This window comes from Lissotriton vulgaris, chromosome 9 (genome assembly GCF_964263255.1).
Source record: "Lissotriton vulgaris chromosome 9, aLisVul1.2, whole genome shotgun sequence".
NCBI lineage: Eukaryota > Metazoa > Chordata > Amphibia > Caudata > Salamandridae > Lissotriton > Lissotriton vulgaris.
The window spans coordinates 395,740,112-395,762,194 of NC_141697.1; the positions used below are offsets into that span (position 1 = coordinate 395,740,112).

At 42.4% G+C, this 22,083-nt stretch overlaps 1 protein-coding gene across 16 annotated transcripts in view; it reads left to right on the top strand.

The window, feature by feature from the left end:
* EVL (Enah/Vasp-like) overlaps nucleotides 1-22,083 on the top strand; it is a 581,837-nt gene that overhangs the window by 440,436 nt on the left and 119,318 nt on the right. For all 16 annotated transcript variants that reach the window (XM_086937797.1, XM_086937801.1, XM_086937804.1 and 13 more), the window contains one exon: nucleotides 9,893-9,965. In XM_086937797.1, coding sequence (XP_086793923.1) covers nucleotides 9,893-9,965 — 73 coding nt within the window. The remainder of the gene's footprint in view (nucleotides 1-9,892; nucleotides 9,966-22,083) is intronic.

Sequence of the window (22,083 nt, forward strand, 5' to 3'; positions counted from 1 at the left end):
CTCCTGGGCACCTAGGAACAGTGCGTTGCAGTAATCTAGGGTCGACAAAACAAGAGAACTAACCAGTGTTTTGCCGGCACTTTCCGGCAGGAAAGGCAGGATTTTTTTAATGAGCCGCAGTTTATGGAAGGCTGAGGAAGAGATTTGGTTAGCATGTGGCATAAAATTTAGATGGTCGTCGAAAAGGACTCCCAAATTCCTCACTTTGTTTGTTGGGTCCGGGGGTTGGCCCATAGATGATGGCCACCAAAGGGGGGACCATTGTGGGATAGGTTGCCAAAGATTACCACCTCTGACTTATCAGAGTTCAATTTCAGGCAGTTTTGAGCCATCCAACTTCCGATAGCCAGCATGCCTTGATTAAAGGTGTTCGCTATTTTGAGACCGTCGTTCTTAACTGCGAGGACCAATTGAGTGTCATCTGCATAGGAGGTTAGGCTCATCCCGTGTGCCCTGATGACTTTGGCAAGGTCCGACACATAGATGTTAAAAAGTGTCGGACTTAGGGATGAGCCTTGAGGAACTCCACATGGCAGAGACTAGGGGGGGGATTCGAAAGGTCCGATGGTAACAACCTGGGATCTATTTGCCAGGAAGGAGGCAAGGAGACTCCTAGCCTTGCCTTGAATCCCAATGCTTTCGACACGGTCGACCAAGGTGGTGTGGTCGACCGTGTCAAAGGCAGCCGATAGGTCCAGCAAGATGAGAACAGCTGTACCTCCGGCATCCCGGATAGATCTGATATCGTCCGCCGCTTTGACCAGAGCGGTCTCCGTGCCGTGGAATTGGCGGAACCCGAACTGTGATTCGTCCAAGAGTTTATGTTCCTCGATAAAGGACGAAAGTTGGAAGTTCATTATTTTCTCAACTATTTTGGCCATCAGTGGGAGACTAGCGATAGGGCGGTAGTTTTTCAGCTCTTCCTTATCGAGGGTAGGCTTCTTAAGGAGAGGTTTTATTAAGGTCTTTTTCAGTGTCTCTGGGAAGATGCCGGTGCAGAACATAGAATTGCAGATTTCAGTTATGGCAGGGATGACTGTTTCCATAATTGGTCGTAGCACCTTCAGGGGACAAGGGTCTAGAGCTGATCCCGATTTAATAGATGACACTGTATTCTGTACCTGTAAACAGGTGACCTCGTGAAACTGGGAGAGAGTATGACTCTGGTGGTAGGTAGTGGCTACCGGGGGGGTGGAGGAGATATTGGAAAAAACCCTATAGATGTCGTCAACTTTGCTAAAGAAAAAGTTGGACAGTGCGTCGCAAAGCATCTGGGAGGGAGGAGGGGCAAGATCGACGGACAGACCAGCTAATTGTTTAGTTGTCTCATAGAGGGTTTTATTAGAGTTTTTAGCTGATTCTATCCTGTCACAGTAGTATTTTTTCTTTGCCTCGGAAATCAAGGTTTTATATGTGGCGACTGATTCCTTATAACTAAGTTTGGCTTCATCAGTATAGTTTTTCCGCCATAGTCTCTCTTTATGCCTGCATAGTTGCTTTTGGGTGCGTAATGCCTCAGAGTACCATATCTCGGATGCTTGATTCCATTCTGGGAAGGACATGGCTTTTGTAGTTCGGACTGGCCTGTTCCCATGGGGCAACAGGGTCAGAGCTGATTTGCATATCGCCATTGTCTAACCCAGGGTGGTGTGGAGTGCAAAAAAACGATGGATTTGGGCCCAGATCTTTTGACTGGGGGAGTGTGTGACATTGGTCCACATTCAGTCCATCACTTGTTGTTTTTGCAATTGCCGCCCTAAGTGCGCTGGGGATGCCCAGACGTGGGTCCCAGGCACTCCACACCACTTGGAGTCAAGCTAGCCGGGCTGATGAGAGGTGTTACCTCGAAACCGGTCCGGTCATAATCTCGGATGCTTGATTCCGTTCTGGGAAGGACATGGCTTTTGTAGTTCGGACTGGCCTGTTCCCATGGGGCAACAGGGTCAGAGCTGATTTGCATATCGCCATTGTCTAACCCAGGGTGGTGTGGAGTGCAAAAAAACGATGGATTTGGGCCCAGATCTTTTGACTGGGGGAGTGTGTGACATTGGTCCACATTCAGTCCATCACTTGTTGTTTTTGCAATTGCCGCCCTAAGTGCGCTGGGGATGCCCAGACGTGGGTCCCAGGCACTCCACACCACTTGGAGTCAAGCTAGCCGGGCTGATGAGAGGTGTTACCTCGAAACCGGTCCGGTCAGAACTCGGATGCTTGATTCCGTTCTGGGAAGGACATGGCTTTTGTAGTTCGGACTGGCCTGTTCCCATGGGGCAACAGGGTCAGAGCTGATTTGCATATCGCCATTGTCTAACCCAGGGTGGTGTGGAGTGCAAAAAAATGATGGATTTGGGCCCAGATCTTTTGACTGGGGGAGTGTGTGACATTGGTCCACATTCAGTCCATCACTTGTTGTTTTTTCCCGATTTAATAGATGACACTGTATTCTGTACCTGTAAACAGGTGACCTCGTGAAACTGGGAGAGAGTATGACTCTGGTGGTAGGTAGTGGCTACCGGGGGGGGTGGAGGAGATATTGGAAAAAACCCTATAGATGTCGTCAACTTTGCTAAAGAAAAAGTTGGACAGTGCGTCGCAAAGCATCTGGGAGGGAGGAGGGGCAAGATCGACGGACAGACCAGCTAATTGTTTAGTTGTCTCATAGAGGGTTTTATTAGAGTTTTTAGCTGATTCTATCCTGTCACAGTAGTATTTTTTCTTTGCCTCGGAAATCAAGGTTTTATATGTGGCGACTGATTCCTTATAACTAAGTTTGGCTTCATCAGTATAGTTTTTCCGCCATAGTCTCTCTTTATGCCTGCATAGTTGCTTTTGGGTGCGTAATGCCTCAGAGTACCATGGGGCCGAGGGGGTTTGCCGGTTACGAGAACGTTTTTTAGTTTGAACCAGTGCTGTGGCTGCCGAGCTGACCCATCTGTAGAATTGAAGGGTAGCAGTATTTGGGTCGGCGGACAGAGCGGGAGAAGTGTCATCCAGCAGGGCTTGTAACCTAGTAGCATCAATATCGTCCCATGCCAGATAAGGTTGAGGAGATATAGTGCTGGTTTTATTGAGCAGTGTGTCCTGTGCTGTCAAGGTGGCTAGGATAAAATGGTGGTCCGACCAGGTGAGAGGGAGGATTTGGGTGACTTGAAGACCCGGGGCATTAGTAAAGATGCCATCAAGTATATGACCCCCATCATGTGTGGGAGCATGTACCAGGGAGGTGAGGCCAAATGTAGACATATCAGCTAGGAAAGTGGCGGAGTCAGGGTTATCTGGGATATCGAAGTGAAAATTAAAATCACCCAAAATGGTGATAGAGTTGTCAAGGGCGGAAGCTTCCAGCGTGGTCCTAAAATCCATAATAAATTCATTCCTGGAGCCAGGGGGTCGGTATAAAAGAATCCCTTTAAAGGTGTAGGATGGGGATAGTGTAATCGCAAATTCTAGAGCTTCACAGGAAGTTAGGGGGATGATTTTTGTTCTTACCGAAAAGGTGTCGCGGGCAATAATGCCGATTCCACCGCCTTTTTTCTGTAGTTGCCTATCAAATCTGTGTATGGTGAACCCAGAGGGAAGGGCGATGACTAGGTCTGGATCAGATGCCCGATCCAGCCATGTTTCGGTCATAAATAGGAGATCTAATTTGTGGTCCTGAATCAACTCGTGAATATCCTGATTATGCTTGCCCAGTGAGCGGACATTTGAGAGTCCGATGGAATAGGTTTTGTTGTTAAGGTGTTTCTTACCAGTCCGCAATTGATGGGAAAAGGGTAGGGAGGCATTGCACTCTGGGCAGTGTGCGATAGGGTTTATGAGCAAGGAGTGGGGGTTGCATATAAGGCAGGCCTGATGGCTCGGGGGACGTAGGAGCTGGAGTTGGGTGGGGGAATAACAAAGGCGTTGTGCTGGCGATGGTGCACCAGGGGGGGTGGCCCTAGGCCCGGGCCAGGCGCGGACGGGTGCAGACGGGTCCGCCTTTGGCGCGCCTTTGGCGCGCCGCCGGCGCGCCCGCTGCGCCCGCCCGCTGCGCGGACGGGCAGATCCCTTGTTTATATACATCGTGGCGGGGGCGGGAGGAGGGTGGGAGGGGCGCCGAGCTCGCCGGCCAGCCTTCCCTCTCCAAGATGGCGCCCAAAGTGGTGCTCAAGCCTTCCCAGCGCAGGTGGCAGTGGCGCTATGGGAGGCACAATACAAGGTCCTCGGCGAAGTAATCTCGCCTAGAGGTGGGGGCAAGTATTCTAAAAGAGATTTTTTTAAATATATACAGTCTTTAAAAAGCGATAATTCTCACATATGCATTACACTAATTATTCTAAATATCCTCCGGCTTCCGCCTCAGAGGGATTAGCAGCAGTAGAGATTCGTAATTCAATCACTCGATAGCAGTTCTAAGTGTGCAAGCAAACATATGACAAACCTCCGGCTTCCGCCTCAGAGGAAACAATAGCAGAACCTCGAGAGAGTCAGAGTGCCGCCCTTAAGTATCCTGGGAGGGTGGGAGGGGCGCCGAGCTCGCCGGCCAGCCTTCCCTCTCCAAGATGGCGCCCAAAGTGGTGCTCAAGCCTTCCCAGCGCAGGTAGCAGTGGCGCTATGGGAGGCACAATACAAGGTCCTCGGCGAAGTAATCTCGCCTAGAGGTGGGGGCAAGTATTCTAAAAGAGATTTTTTTAAATATATACAGTCTTTAAAAAGCAATAATTCTCACATATGCATTACACTAATTATTCTAAATATCCTCCGGCTTCCGCCTCAGAGGGATTAGCAGCAGTAGCGATTCGTAATTCAATCACTCGATAGCAGTTCTAAGTGTGCAAGCAAACATATGACAAACCTCCGGCTTCCGCCTCAGAGGAAACAATAGCAGAACCTCGAGAGAGTCAGAGTGCCGCCCTTAAGTATCCTGGGAGGGCGGGAGGGGCGCCGAGCTCGCCGGCCAGCCTTCCCTCTCCAAGATGGCGCCCAAAGTGGTGCTCAAGCCTTCCCAGCGCAGGTAGCAGTGGCGCTATGGGAGGCACAATACAAGGTCCTCGGCGAAGTAATCTCGCCTAGAGGTGGGGGCAAGTATTCTAAAAGAGATTTTTTTAAATATATACAGTCTTTAAAAAGCGATCATTCTCACATATGCATTACACTAATTATTCTAAATATCCTCCGGCTTCCGCCTCAGAGGGATTAGCAGCAGTAGCGATTCGTAATTCAATCACTCGATAGCAGTTCTAAGTGTGCAAGCAAACATATGACAAACCTCCGGCTTCCGCCTCAGAGGAAACAATAGCAGAATGATAAGATGTATCCATTCTGGGGTGAGTTATTTATTTTTAAAGCTGGTTAAGTTCTATGAAGTGAATAGACCTTTTTCTTTTTAACCTTCTGAAAGTTTCAAAGGAAATGTGGTGATTCGACTAGAGTCGCACCCAAGGGCCTCCGAAACAGATAACCCAGCTAGCAGAGTAGGACAATGAGGAGAAGGACTAGTAGGTCCTGCAGTGGGACCATAACTAGGGCTTGTAAAGTTGTTTGATTTCCTACCTGCTCCTGATGGAGTGTGTCCATGAGATGTCATGTCAGTCTATCTCGTGTAGATTGGTTAGGGCCTCAAACCTGTTAGTTGTGGGAATAGGGAATTGGGGAGAAATCCCATCAGGCTGACCAAGAGGGGGTGCACCTAACACCCTGCGAGAGGGGCCTAACATTTATAATGATACAGTCCTTCTTTATTGTCGTCCTGGTAGGCCCAATCGAATCCATTCAACCCTTCTTCTCATGATTTTTTGGTCAGCTCTCGTAACTTGAAAAAATATCTTAGTCGCTAACCAATGTAGGAGTTTATTCCTTAGTTGGTCATGTGACTCAACTTTACCTCGGCTTAAAGCAGGGGTTCGCATCATAATTGCCACATAAGTGCTGCAAGCAGTTTTTAGATTGATGTTGAAATTTTAAAGTTATTCCTCCTTCCTCCATACACTAGTATTGTCCCCTGGATGCGGATAGGTATTTCTCAGTAAGAGTACAGGTGGACATCTGTTAACAGGAAAAATGGCCAAATCATTTGTTCTGCTCGGTGATAATGTCTGACACAGGACTTTGCTAGCCAGTTGAACCACTATTGTGATAGGTTGTGAGATTTTGAAATTGCCCACACCACCGACCCTGTAACGGGGGGAGGGAGCAGGGGGGGAGGGTAGAACACTGAAATGGGTGGCTGCTGTTGGGACACATTGCGCTTTGATGCCGGTTCTAATTGGTGATCTGATATTGCATTGCATTAGAAATGTAGATGTACCGGTGAGTGGAGATACGCATTGGTGAATAGTAAATACGGACATGGATAGTGGCTGCGGAGTTAACCTATTTTGGTATTATGGGAGGAGTTGATGTTTGAGGGTTGGGGGGGCGGGGGGCGGGAGAAAAAGGAAACGCGGATGCAAAAGTCTTGTGAACTGATCACAATTGCCTTACTATGCTACACAGAATGCCACTGCTCCCCTGATTTACGCCACCGACCTCCGGTTTGTGGGCTGAATGGCCGTGTGCTGAATGGTAATGGCGGGTGCGTTATGCGTGACAGTGTCTGGAATGTGGTTCGCTCTAGTTGTATACTGCACTTTTCTGCAATAAAAATATATTTTAAAAAAAAACATTTGTTCTGCTCTCAACTGACTATGAAGTAAATCCCTTAATATCCCTGGAACCAAACTATGGGTGGTGCCTTTCGCTTGTCTAGTGGGCCCCTCCACAGTCCCAATCCCATGTGTAGGTTGAAACTGACACTTTGTAGTGTACAATTACCCCATACAGGGTCGTGTGTAAATGCATTACAGTTAGTTATTGGCTCATCCTGACCATAGAGCAGGAACCTTTGTGTTGATTGAATTGAATGAGGTAGGGACTGATTAGCCAAACTGTACTTTGATTTAATCTAGTCCAAATGTTCTTCAATCATTCCCAGCCGATCATAAATAGGCGAAAACGAAGTTTCCAGCATCTCTTTCAATCTGGACAACATGTTCTCCTGAAACATCCTCATCTCAGCTTGCAAAGGTACAGTAAAAGTCTCTTTATTAGGAGCAGCTAGACTAGGCTGAGAAGAGAGGTGGGTCTTTTTTGCCACTTGTCGCCTTTTAAGGTTGGCTGGGGGGCACTACTACTTGGATATGGTATAGGGCTACTGATGTTACACCCTCCCTCTCAGACAAGAGTGTCTCACTGGTGGTACCTCCGGTACTTCCACTTGGCCATATATCATTCCGAAGCTACCCCGATAGCAGGTTGTACTGGAGGGACTGTGTTTTGTAGAGCTTCTACGGCTGAAGCTATAGTTGCCGATAAATGATGCTCCAACTGTTCAATCTCTTTATTTAAACACCCACTGCTTGTTTAATTTACCCATCCAATCATGTTGTGTTTCGTCCAGATTTGGCAGAGGTGCGGGCTTTGTGTTAAGTCATTATGCACCCACAACCAAAGTGTAAATTAACTCTGTAGGTGTAAATACTCCGGTTAATGGTTAAACAATAGTGCTACAAGCCCCTATGCATAAGGCAGAAGCTCCACCAGTGACTAAAATAGAGGTATTATCACCAAGCTTATCCAGATGATGGAAAGTACAAAGTTATTAGTACGGTGGGCCCACGCTTATATATCGGTACCTGCTGGTGTCCTAAAGTTTGCGCCGTCATGTGCAAATTCTCCTGTGGCCCGAGATCCAGTTTTTAGAAAGTGTCCTCCACTTCAGGAAAAGTGGCCGCCAAGCTTTACCAGAGATGATTAAATTGTAGAGCGGTGCTGGTAAACGTGCTGTATAGAATTATGCTGGATAGGTTGAGTAATCACTGGCACCGCCTCCTGTAGCCCTGTGAATTCTGGAGCATGTAGTTCTCCCCCCACATGGCCTTCAACACACGTACTCATTTGAAGGTTCTGCACTGATTTTTCATTATCAAACGTTTACCTAGAGCGAGAGAGACAAAAGCAGAGAAGGAAGCAAGAGAACGATTGGAAAACAGTAACAGAGATGTGAAATAAACTGCACTAAAGAGATGTGCTTAATGGGTGGAAGAAAGAGGGCTGAGATGCAATCACGTCTAGGCAGCCTTAGTATTTGGGGACCCGAGCATACAACACCACCAGCGGCAGGCTCCAAAGGAAAACCTTGGGCCCTTGTACTTCTTTCTAGGTCTGGCATTAACCCACACCTTTTGATTTTTAACAAAATAATATGTAGAACATATTTACTTACTGCGGATGTCTACTGCTCATTGCAGTGTGCAGCATGGGCCAGTGGCTAACGTCACTGTGAAATGCCGCATTTCATCTTCTCACAAGGAGCGCATCAACATACAAAGTAGTTCCCAAAAGTGACAGTGTTTTGTGCTTTTTAAGACCCCAAAATATTTTGCTTTTAGCTAGATTTTTTTCTTTTTTCAGGTTGAGGAGGCACTTCAGCTTCCCAAACAAACTTTTGTAAAAAACCCATAAACAAATCAAGCACACTGTCAAAGACAAAAAAGAAGGCTGTCCGCCAACACCAGACTTATTGGCTTTAACAATGCTTTTTTTATAAACAGATTAAGCAATGCCCCACTTGAACCTGTCACCGCAGAGTGGAGGCTTCCCTCTGTGCATGTCTGATTATTTCTGTGTGGTTGCTCCTGTTGTATCTTCCAGAAGCTCCGAGCCTCTAGGCGCTCTAAACTTGTTGCTCCTGGGTGTCAGAAGAATTGTGGCAACCCCTGATTTGTGTGCACTTCGTCGGCGCTGACTTGCACAACTGTGTGTGAGTTTACAGACGTGATTGACGATGCATGCGAGGAAAAACAGCTGTCTGTGTATGTTAGGGTATGTGTCCGAGTGAAACGCAAACTGCAACTGAGCAGCTCGCGGCCTCGCGCAGTGAGTTACAGCCTTTTATTTTTAATCATCACGGTTTAAAGATAACATGCTGCTTACACCAGCACAAGGCACTACAATAAAAAATCTGGACTGCATAAAACGCTGCATATTATTAGTGTTAGCAGTAAATAATTATTGTTACCAGTATTGACTCCTTTAGTTTGTTGTTTTATGTTGTGTCACTATATAGTGCATTGGCTACTTCGGGGCGCGATAAAAAAGGTAATGGGGCTGTCTTGTTTTATTTTCCGGTTGTTCCCAGTAATGCCATGATTTTAATTTACCCCCAGACCAGCATCTGCAATTGATTCTGCACGGTTATTCCTTGTACGGGGTAAATAGTCTCTAAAGAGGTCATGGTGGTCGGAACGTGCTATAGGCAAGGCTGGGCGATATTCTGTTTTTTCGACAGCAGAGTTTTGCAAAGTTGCTGGTTTTCACCTTTAATGGCAGCTAAAAAGCCTCCCAGTTTACAACCGATCGATCAAAGATTTTACAACATTGTGAGATCATTTTCACTTTTGACTCAAAGCGAAATGAAATTAACTGGAGAATGTAATTTTACCTTTTGCGAATAACCTCTATGCAGAAGGACTGGCACATTCTTCTTATGCAGAACAATTCCTTTGTGCTAAATAATATGCGCAATATACATGGATTCAAGGTTTAGGATTTTCACAATGAAGTTACAAAATGAAAAACTTTGCAGAGCTTTCTATAAAAAGAAATCTTCCGATGTAATAACTCTTCCTAGCTTCATTCTGCTAATGACGCAGTGTCGCAAATAAAAATATTTGCACCCTCTTGATAAGCTTGTCTTCTTGTAGTGCTCATGACACCTTCAATGATGAAAAAACACTAATATAAAAACTAAATGTAACAGGTGTATATGTTAGCAAACCATGTAGTATCTGTGTCATAGTAGTGCGAGCGCATCACATGCTTTCTGCCATGGTACATGTGCGGTGTTTAATTCTACCGTCTCCCTCCTCTGCAGGTCCAGCAACCCAGCGCCAGGTGCAGAATATTCAGAATGGGCCGTCTCCAGACGAAATGGAAATACAGAGAAGGTGAGAAGTAAAACTCTTCTGAGATCAGACCAGATCAGGTGCTTTCATCGTGGTAAGGCCATAGGCCGAAGTCACACTCTTAAGGGCATGAATATGGGCCACGTTTCTCAGACTTCTCTGAAGAGAATTTTGCAGATGGTGGAAAATTTCCATCTTGTGCTGAATGCTATTTGACAGTCTTGGACTTTTTACTGTTTCATATGTTCACAAACCTGATGCCATCTTGTGTTTATAACCGGTTATTTAGTCATTAATAGCTTTTTCGGTATTTTGTAAGCAGTTTACCACCTAGCGCCTAGACACCATAGGGTATTATGTGCCCTTTATACATTTTATTCTCATCAAAACCAAAAACAATAGCCCTGTGGGACTCGTTCATTCACACATCTATATCTGCTTTAGAGGTTTATAAATACATTTTCTCATTTGTATCATACTCCATATCCCCAAGGACAGGGTACAGGACTTAATATAAGTGCCCACATGCATCAAAGTAAATTGCATTCGCAAACAGTGCGAATCGCAATTTTCGGCCGTTTGCAATGCAATTTACAAAATTGGGATGCATTATGTTTTTCGCAATTTTAGAAATCGCAATTACGTTGCGATTTCTAAAATTGCGATTGCATTTAAGAAATCGCAATTTGAGATTTCTTAAATGCAATGCATGAACATTTTAATTCGCAAATAGGGAGAGGTAAATTACCATGAAGTTGACCTTCATGGTTATTTGCGAAAACTTTCAAAAATGCACAAAAGTGCATTTTTGAAAGTTTCATTTTACACACACACATGCCCTTGGGGCATGTGTGTGTGAAAAATGCACTTAAAGTTATATTTCAGTGGTGCAGGGGGGGTCCTTTGGACCCCCTCCTGCACCCTTGAAATTGCATTTTCAATTTGCGATTCGCAAATTGCTAATCGCAAATTGAAAATGACTTCCCATTCATTCCTATGGGCCTCTAGGCCCATAGGAATCAATGGGAAGGGATTCCTTAATTGCGATTCGCAAATTGTGAATCGCGATTAAGAAAATTTAAGAAATCGCAAAAAAAATCGCGATTTATTGGTGCATAGCCGTTTGCGATTTCTTAATTGCGATTCCTTATTTTTCGCAATTAAGAAATCGCAAACGGCAACAATGATGCATGTGGCCGTATGTGTGTAAAATACAAAAAAAACTTACATTTGTATTGCATGAACAATAAAAGACAATAATAAACAATATCTTGTCCCAAAATTAGTGCAGACGATGCAGTGCTCAGAGAACAGATATATATACACAATAGCATCAACCATTCCGCTGAATAAAATCACAGAGTTGCCTATCACTTCAAGGTATAACTGGAGATCCTATTAATATGTTTAACATAACTCCTAGTGAACCAAAGAATTTTCCCTAGCAAATTTTGAAAGGGGGTGTCGACATTTCAACCCATGTTTATTTTTCGGGTCTCATCAGAATAAACTCATTACACCATGCCGCCACCATGATTTCAGAGGGCTTCAGCCGTCTTCAGTCATGGCGGCGGCATAACGGAATGAATTTGATACTTCTACATTGAAATTAACTTGGACTGGACTATTAATGAAGAATATCGGCCCGAGTTAACTTTAACTGAACAAATCCCATAAATGGCTTCAATCCTGCAAGGTGCGAGTAAGTCTGATTTCGGGCCAATCGGCCCTAGGGATATTTGCTGCTAATTAGCACTGCGTTGCTAGAACACTGTTGCCATTAAACAAATTCATAGTGGACTCTTGTGACTCGGAGAACTAGTGAGTCTTGCTCTGGGTGTTGCCTATAGTGAATGGGGAACACCCAAAACCATTAAAAGTGAGGAGGGAGTGGGGGACCGCCTAAGGAAACAGTATAACCCTAACCTCAGGGGGACTGTGTAGTTTTTTGTGAATGTCTTATTTTTCTTTTGTGTGGGAGCAGTAGAAATTAAATATTTCTCTTTTTTCAGAAAAGTGAGTATTGGACTAGACAATGATTTAATGTTGCTGCTCTGCACATTTTGAGTTGAGTCTTTGTTTGCTTCGTTGTAACCACACCTCCCCTTTGAGGGAGCCTTGGACTGCTCAGACCATGCTAACCCCGAGAACCAAGTGCAGAAGGGGTACTTTGTCCAGTTGCTTGGAATCCATAGTAGATCAGGCCCAGAGCATCAGGAGTTCAAGGCTTTAACTTGGCCCCACGGCTGGGCCCACTAGCACCTGCTTGAATTGTGCCCCTCTCAAAGCGGTTCTACCATTACATCAGCTGTCTTTCAACAAATGTACTTTAGCATCGCAGCAATTCTAACTTGCAGTACCTGGAATTCTCTCTCCTCAAATCCTATAACTATATATAACTTTGATCATGCACTAATTGTCTTAGAAACTTTTTATTGCCTACTCTGTGCAACATGCAAGAACTGTGCTCTTCCCCCCAAAAAAGCAATTGGGAACCTATTGTACTTTAATCTTGGTAAAAGTTGGAATGTTGGGGGATACATTACAGGCCATCAGAAGATAAGAAGTGCATTTCCACTTAAGAAACAAGCTATGTTTGCTTCGCGAGGACCGCTTTGAGGACATTAGGGGCCTAGTCACAACATCTATTTTGAAGTACATAAAGTAGAGTTGCTTTACATACTCCAAAATGCAGTTCAAAAACCTGCTCCTGGAAATTTCTCGCTCCTCCTCGTCTAACTTTTCTGTATGGAGATCTCCGTCCTGGTCGAAGAGATCTCCGCTCACATAAGTACAAGATTTCATAGTAAATGTGGGAGTAACAAGGAGTGGTGGGAAAATGGGGAATAATTTTTTTTTAAATGGTTAAGGATGAGAGAATTTGAAGTAGAGGTTTGGCGGGAAATGCTAATACGAAGCACGCAATAATTAGACACTCTACTATGGTACAGTACCACAGTCTACTGCAGTAGCACTTCTGATCAAGCAGGCTAAGATGTGCTCCAGCTCAGTCTTAGAGTAAGTCAAGTACCACACAGGGCCCACCACTTGTACTGCAGCATGCTCCCATAGAAGGTGGCAGGGAATAAAACTGATGCATAGGGACACATGTAGAATAAATTGAATAACATTTTAAATAAAGCTGTATATAATGTAATTTCATTTGTATAGTTAAATGTTTTTTATGAAACATTTCTAAATCCTAATTTTTTATTTGTGAAAACATTTAATATAATACTGTAAAAATATTTTTTACATTAAATCCAAATAAGATAATACATAACTTAAATCCAAATAAGATAATACATAACTTGCCCCCAAGATTGTGACATTTTCAAAACAAATTATATTGTAACACGGGCAATCACGAATTAACGTATAAATTCATTTTATTTTATTTAAAAAATAATTTAAATAAAATTAAAATATTTAAATTATTTAAAATGTATTTTTTAAATATTTGTTTAGTGGTGGTGTGTTATGCCTGGTTACTGTGGTAGTCCAATTTAATTGGAGGTAAGCAAATGTGTTTCATTTATTTTTTCATTTTCAAAAGCTATAGTTATTTTTCATTAATTTACAAATAGTTTTCTTTAAATTCCCTATCAAATTCTTTAGGGAGATGTCCACTCAGATGACAAAGTTCAACAAGCAGGCAGAAATTAATTGTACTTTGATAAATCTACATACGTTAATGGTGACTAGCAACAAATATGGTGAGTTACACCTAGGAGTAGGAGTAGATATACATCTTCGTGGGTACAGCCTTAAATATTTACAGTTCAAGCATTAGAATGACGTGGCTGCTTCTGGTAGGGCATTGGTTGAATTTTATTTTGAGAAGAATATACACTTCACATTGGGTTTCATAAGTTGCTTATTGTGAGAAGATGTAGATGTGCCTTGCCTTTTCCTATTAAGCTAATAATGATGACTAATTCTCTATAAACTCACAAGTCCATACTTAACCGGGAAGTCATCATTCCAAGTATCAAAGAAAAATTAAAACTCATCTATCAATGTTTCAACAATTTATTCAAGGAAATTGTATCCAGAACAGTTTAATTATTTTACCAAGCACTCTTGTTTCTGTGGCAAACACCATAGACATAAGATTCAACATTATGGATTTTGCTATTTCCCATTAGCTATAAATCTGCAAATCCCTATTGTCAAGGTCGTTAAAGCGTTCACTAGCATCATGTTTAGGCTGATGTAAGGTCTGTTACTAAATGTTTTGTCGCTCAGGAAAACTACCTGAGTTCCCGTTTAAATCCTGGTTTTGAAGGAACTTAAGGCAATTACTAATTTCAAAATTGTTTAAGAAGTTGACAAGAAACTTGCAAGTTAAAATGGAGGATTGTGTATGTAGGAGACAGTTAGCATACCTGTATCAGCAACGTTTTTTTACCAGAGAAAAGGTCAGAGCTTTATTATGGGATCTTAGTCTTGAAGTTATGCTGCCTAGGACTAGGTCTCTGTGAAATTTACATGCCAGTGGCGATATTGTGTGAAATTCACAACTCAAAAGTGCAGAGCCTATGCAAAGCTTCATCAGAAAGCAAAATTATCTGCATGAAAACTTTACACGGGGCAATTTTGTAGCACACATACATGTGGCTGGATTCTTCTTATTTGAAAAGTAAGGTGTTTTTTCGCACACTATTTAAAAACGTTGCTAATTACTATGCCCCAAAGTAGGTAAGTTCTTCAAATAACTTCCTCAAGTGGGCACAGGTGATGTTTGAAAACTTTGGTCACTATCCCTTATAAGTAATGAAGAAATCTGATGCTAATACTTTCAGGCCAGAACACTCCCTTAAAGTTGAAAAAAAGTTTCTCAAGAAGGTGATACCTCACATTTATACCCACAGAGGTAAGCAGAATGCCACAAACCTCACTTGGAACTAAATTCAAATTTCACTCCTTTGACTTTTAAATGCCTCTTGCTGTCATATGAGTTGACTACATTCATAGTGGCATAAAGCTGGGACTTTCTTTCAATAGCAACAACAATTGGTTTGAAGTACAGGGTGAATACTGAAAAGGATTCAACTGTTGTTACTTTGATATTTGCTCTGAAAAAATGATATTTTAAAATGTTTAGTTTGTTTTTTTGGCAATTCCTCACAAATAAGGTTTTAATGTTGGGAATGGATTTTAAATCCACAGTTGCATTGTCTAGACGGCGTTATATTACACACAATTACTCTTTTATTCCAAAACATTCACAAAAGCCCTCAGTGGACAGGTCCAAATGATTTTTATTGTAATGTACAGTGGATTTGTAGACGGCTGCTTGTCATCCGTGAGGGTATCCAGGCATTGGATATTACTGGTCAACGAGGTAGGGATGTCTCTCGCTCTACCCAAAATTAAATGTTGATGCGTTAGTATCTGAAATAGAAAAGACACAGCACAGTTGTGACTAAAAATAGAGTACTACTCTGAACCAATGTGCGTCAACACACTTTCACTAGTGTATATTTTATTCTTACAGAAATAGATATGACGTCAGACCATGGGAAAGATAAAATGTCTATGGGAGGCTTCTAGGGCTGTTTCTTGAGCAGTGACCCAATATGTTATTTTTGTATTGTTCAGCTTGCTAGGATTCAATGTTGAATCCCTTGCCAGCAATGAACGATCAAATTGCAGAGAATTCATCTTTACAACGTCACAGTGTACTATCATTATCATGTTCTGACTTGGCACTGAGTGCTTGAAGTCTTGTGGCTCCTCTGATGGTATTTTGTTCGCCATTAGAGAAATCCATGGAATGCCTGTTGGACGAAGTCCAGTAATGACACCGGACACAATAATTGAAATGAAGAACTGTTCTGTCAATGCGTCTGTTAGATTTCCCCATTCGACAGTAGACTTTTGACTAGTGTAATTTTCTGATTGATGTAGTTATATCATTTCTGATGATTAGATTGCTTTAAAAAAAAGGCTGCACTAGTTTGTTTGTATTTTTGTTAATGCATGTCTGTGGGGCAATTATAAGACAGATACACAAAACCAAAGCATAAAGCAAGTATATACCCTGTGGGTGCAGCTTTGTTGAATACAATGTAGAAGAAACCTCTTAAAAATATATTTATATTTAAGAGACAGGCCTGGTGTGAACTATGGAAAAATTCTACTGTTCTGACTGAAAAATGCATCTTGACGCAGTTGAAGAATCTGTTTCAAGGTACAAGAGAAAATCCTCCCCAATGCCCACTGCTGTTACTAATATCACAAAGGTGGGTTCTCTGCATCAGCTGCTCCTGAAACTCCATATCAGTCAAAAAGTGCTGCATCTGATTCACAAGTAACGTTATCTAAAATAGCCTACTAAGAAGTTTATAGGAAGGATCGTGGCAGGAGGCATCCACGCGTAAACATATAACATTATAACGGGTCCAGAGATTGATGTTTTTTCTGATTTTAATACATAAATAGCAAACAATATGTTTCCCTGTGTGTTTTTATTTTTTTTAAAATTAGTGATATGTAGTAAATAAACTGCCTAATTCTGAGTTCCAAAGGTGGTGAACGTGGCATACCTCTTGAGGAACAACAAGTTTTGTTGTGTTGGGTAAAATGCAAGCCTTATTCCTAACGTAGCTGCAGAGGGCTGAAGAATAAAGGGTGACTGGGGAAGGCCATAATCTCTGGTGTGTGTTTATTGGATGTGTAGCATGGGTGTAGTAGTAAGCCTCTGTGTGTGTGGGGAAGGGTCTGAATACTAGGATCACAGGGGTCTATTATGTGTGGCCCATAGTTTAGCATTGCAAAAGATGAATGGTGGGTACAACTTACTCAGACCGTGGAAGTGTATTGTTTGCATTCCACTGACTCAAAGGTGGAGATCCATACACTGAAGTAAGGGAAGGGAGAGAAATGGCTAACCTTAACAATTCAAGGTGGTCCTTCCTAGCAGAGGGCTACTGATTAGCCTTTCATGACCACTGTTATTTGGTAGATAGGAAGGGGTGAGGTGTGACTCAGCAGTGTATATTGTTCAAGGGGAGGACATTCTGTTATTTGGTAGATAGGAAGGGGTGAGGAGTGACTCAGCAGTGTATATTGTTCAAGGGGCGGACATTCTGTTATTTGGTAGACAGGAAGGGGTGAGGAGTGACTCAGCAGTGTATATTGTTCAAAGTGAGGGCAGTCTGTTATTTGGTAGATAGGAAGGGGTGAGGTGTGGGTCAGCAGTATATATTGTTCAAGGTGAGGACATTTCTAATCAGTTTTGTCTGTCCCTGATTACTGCTTCAGGAAGGCTGATGGCATCTAGGGGCAGACATCTCACATTTCATTGTATGCTTTTTTGGATATTCATGCTTGGGGTCAGTAGCATTGCTATCTTCTGTGAGAGCCATCACCTTGCACAGTCTATGTCTGAGAAACAACCAGAAAATGGCATTTGCGAGCTAACCATTGGAAACTGCATCCAGAACAATAACCTCTGTCGAAAATGAGTTTAAAGTGGGCCGCAAACCATGCCACTTTGTTCCTGTTCGAAGTTCTTCATGACCAAGGAAAGTACTGCTCTGCAGAGTACTTGAAGAACTATTGTTTAACCTACCTTTGAATTTGCATGACAGCCAATTTCCAAAGGCTAGGGGACATCACCTGAAGTCTGCAATTCTTGCTGGAGTAGTTGAAGGTCTGCCTGGTCCCTAGACACCTGTCTACCTGCTTAGAAAGGAAAGGAGTCTGCCTGGTCCTGCAGGAGGAAAGGCTGTCCAGGAGGAGAAGCCCTGCGTGTTCTTAGTGCGAGGAACTATTGTACATTAAAAAAAGACAACTATAAATATACAATTCACAACAAACACATAAAGGCTAGGCAAAAGTGAATATATGAAAGAATTAACTATTTATTTATCCAGCAAATTATACAATAAATCTATTATCATTCTATGAATTCCATGTTACTAAGATTTAATGACAATATGATCTCTATAGTACAATAAAAACATCATACACCAATACAATCATACCTTCAGACAAGCAGTTATACAAACAATATTTATCATACCACCAAATGAGTTAACATTTAATACTGCTCAGGTGTCGGCAGTAACAAAACTGAACATGGCTTCCTACCAAATTATTTCACAGGATTATTTTTGAACAATTTATAATTTAAGACAATTCATTATTTAGAACAGAAGAACTGTAGCTTGTATTCTTAATTCTTTCATCCAGAAATATGGTCTACACACGCTTTGGTAGATAACACGGCTTCATCAGGAAAGCCATAACATATTGTAATTGCCTCCGCAGCCTGGGCTATTGAAAGCAATTCGGCCCAGACACATTGTATAAGCAACTGCACTGGCCTCACAGGCTTGGTGATAAAGGTAGAAGGGTCATATGAAAATGTTAATCCTTTCAGTTATTGCTGACACTCTGAACCGTATTTTATGTTAACTTATTTGGTGTTTTGATAAATGCTGTTTGTATGACTGCTTGTCTGAAGGTATGATTGTATGGTGTTTTTATTGGATTATATACCCACTGGGAGACTGATGGTGCAGAAAAATCTGACTCGTGAATTTAGGACTTGTGTTCTAGTGAAATCTGGTCAGAGCAAGCTGTTAAACTGATTTACAAATCTAGTCAGTGTGTTAATGAAGAGTGAACTACACATGTGCCTGTTTTCTGCATATACTATGCTATCTAAAGGGGACTGTAGACATGAGTAAACTCTCTTAGTGGATAGAGGGGACCGTATTTAGTCTCACTGACTATTGTAGATGAGATTACAACCCAGCAACTGTGAAATCTCAATTGAACTGTGTAGTGGTTTGTTTTGCTGTGAACTTAAAGTACTTTACTTTTTAACTAAAAGATAAGCACTGGGATGGAAAGTATGTTACTGTGTCTGTTGTTTGACTGTTGAGTTCTGTGTTCTTGCCCACTGCATTACCTCCCTTAGAAATCTTTGACTAATTTCCCCCACTACTCTGAGAGTGACCTGTGGAAAGAGTGTATTTAGCCCAGATGGCAGAGCCATAGTTGGAAGGACCCAAGGACACAAGAAGCAAATGACCTCACCTACAACAGTAGGGGCCCAGTAGCCACAGTCTGCCTTGTGGCCCCTTGAACGAGGTCTAACACCATAACAAATGCAGTAGAAAGGAATTGTATAATACGAACCCTTGTGCAAATACACTATGAGGGGTTTTACATGGTCAACTTTGAGAAATGCAAAGGGAAGGGGTTTATATTATGAACTCTGACAAGTACAATAAGAATGCAAAGGAAGAGGTTTACATTGTTTAACACCGACACTTATTAAATCTATCTCTAGGAGAGGCTAGAGTGATCTAGTTTGCATTGAGTAGAGTTGTACTTTTATGGCAGCTATGAAGCAGTTAATTTCTCATAACTATGTGTGTCAAATGCAGTAGGAATGGACTTTACATGGTGTAACCCCATGACAAATCCAGCAGGAAGAGGATTTACATTTTGAACTCTGACCAATATAATAGCAAGAGGGCTATATTGTGAACACTGACACATGCGATGTGGAGAGGCCTGACACTGTTAACACAATGACTAATGCCAGGGGAAGGGGCTTCTCATTGTTTAATAGTGAAAGACCATCTAGTACATATCTCTAGTTCAAGAATGGCCAAAGAGGTCTGGCATTCATTGTGTATATTTGTAATTCTATGTTTAGCATTTAGTTGTTTGTCAATTGAAGTACATTTGTATTTGTATATGATTGCTTTATCACTATATAGAAGTTTAATTAAGGTTCTTTGCAGAGACAATGTGGCACTGTACAGCTGGTGGCACTCTTTTCTGTCAGGTGACATTTCTTTGTCCCTAGAAAGATCACCATTGTGGTAAGATCACCATCATACAAAGGTATGTCATCATCATGCCAGACAAGGTCACCAGACAGAAATTACCTGTTTGCCCGGTTACTTCAGACGCTATAGGTCTATGTGAGAGCTTTGGACTTTACCATTCCTTTGCCTTGCTGCCACTGTGAGGACCCAGAGCTCAGCAGCACTGCTGCATGGTATGTGTGGAGCTGACCGCTGCTTTGCTTCAGTCCCTTTAAATGACATACTATGCTGAGCTTCATGTTTGTGTGCTACGTACTGGAACCTGACGCGCTACTGGTAGCTCCCAACACAAGCTATTAGTTGGAGACCCCCTGCTCTACTTTAAAGACAGCAGATTAATTGCAAGGTATACTGTAAACCAGCATTTTGTAACTCATTCCTGTATGCTGACTGTGTTTATCCTAGAAGGCTAATCTCATCCGTCTCATGCAGCGTGTTAATGGGAATAAATAGAAACCATGTAGAGCCCCCTGAAGTCACACAAGAGACTAACAATCATTTTGATTTGGAAGTGAAACAATTTCTTCATATAACATTGACTTTTTCAAAACAATGAGTAGAGGCAGAAACAGTAGGTTTATTCTTTTTAATGGAAAATCTAAAGAGAAAAAAAATATGTTTAGGTTTATGATACAAATATTGCACAGTGTGACAAAGTTTGTAAAATGATGCTAAAACACCAGTGCATATTAAAATTTAAATCAAATCTGCAAGACTCGTTTAGGGAACATATCTACTTTAAGCAAAGAAGAAAACTGATGACTACATCATCTTATAGTCACTATTCCTCATATGTGAAATCGAGTAAGAAATGGTTACACTCTAAGCCAAAGGTGGACACATGCTTGCGGAGAGTGTGGAGAATATGAAGCACGCAAACAAATCACATCAAAGTCTTGCGACTCACAGAAAACATTACACTACAAAGTACATTAATTATAGTACAACAGTTAGTATTCCTTATATTGATATGTGACTGCCCTAAATTATGCATAGGGCCACAGGAATAGTGCCATCTTAAAGTCTTGGGTTTTTCTCTATAATTGTAGAATGATCACTGTGCCACCTCTGATTGGCCATCTTCTGATTGCCATGCTAACAACAGTTGGTCCTCAGTCAGTCTCTGCCCCCCTTGAGGCATACGCCAACTGAAGATATCTGACAGAGATTGTGCAGAAGCCAGTAGTCTCTGCATGGGCCAGGACACAGGCTCTACCACCCTCCCAAACAGTATTGCCCTCCTCTTGATGGCTAGGTAAGCAGCTGTTGCTCTCCAGTCTCTTGTCACCACAAAGTATATGCTGTTTGAAGACATTTGTCAGTGATCTCAGAAGCCAGTACCCTGTACAGGGCCATGAAGATAGCAGCTAAAATGCTGCCAAGCAGTATTGAATATTCCGTTTGAAGACCAGACCAGAAACAATTGCTCTCCAGTCAGTCTCTTCTCACCATTAAGCATATGCTGTCTGAAGATATGCCAGTGATTTCAGAAGCCAGTACCCTACGCAGTGGAAAGAATACAGCAGCTACCACCCTGCCACATTATCGCCTACTCTTGATAGTCATGCAAGCAACTGTTTATTCCTCAGTCTATTTTTTTTTAGGCAAATGACAACTGAAGATATCTCACAGTGATCGTGGAAGACAGTACCCTCTGCAGTGGCACGGAGACAGCCTCTATCATGCTGCCAAGCAGTATTCTACTCCTCTTGAAGGTTAGGCAAGGAGCATTTGCTGTCCAATCCGTTTCTTTTCACCTTTAGCATATGCAGTCTGCAGATATCTGCCATTGATTGCAGAAGCCAGTACCTTATGCTTGGGCAAGAAGAGAGCAGCTACCATGCTGCTAAGTAGTATCGATAAAGCACCAACTTGCTATCCTTCTAGTTTCTTGATTTCACAGTGGATATGCAGCCTCATTACATCTGCTTGTCATGTGTACAGATATGAAAGCAGAAAAGCATTGTTAGAATCCTCGATTTCCTGCAGCCATGCACTTTCTAGCAATCTAATGGTTCTCTCATCAAGACTACCAATCATCAGTACAGCAACTATTCTTTGTTCCGGCCAGTATCCTATTCAGAGATCTGTACACCGTATCTGTGGAACTGTCATCCTATTCTTGATTTCATATTTGCTGATCATCAAGTCAGTCTCTTCATGGGAGGATGCCCGAATCACCACCAGAACCAGCCGTTTCACATAGCAGCAGATCGGTTTCTAGATGGGGACATAAGAACTATTGGCCTCTTTCTGTCCTGCCAGTTAGGCAGGGGGTTTACTTCCCAGTCAGTTCCTTCTTC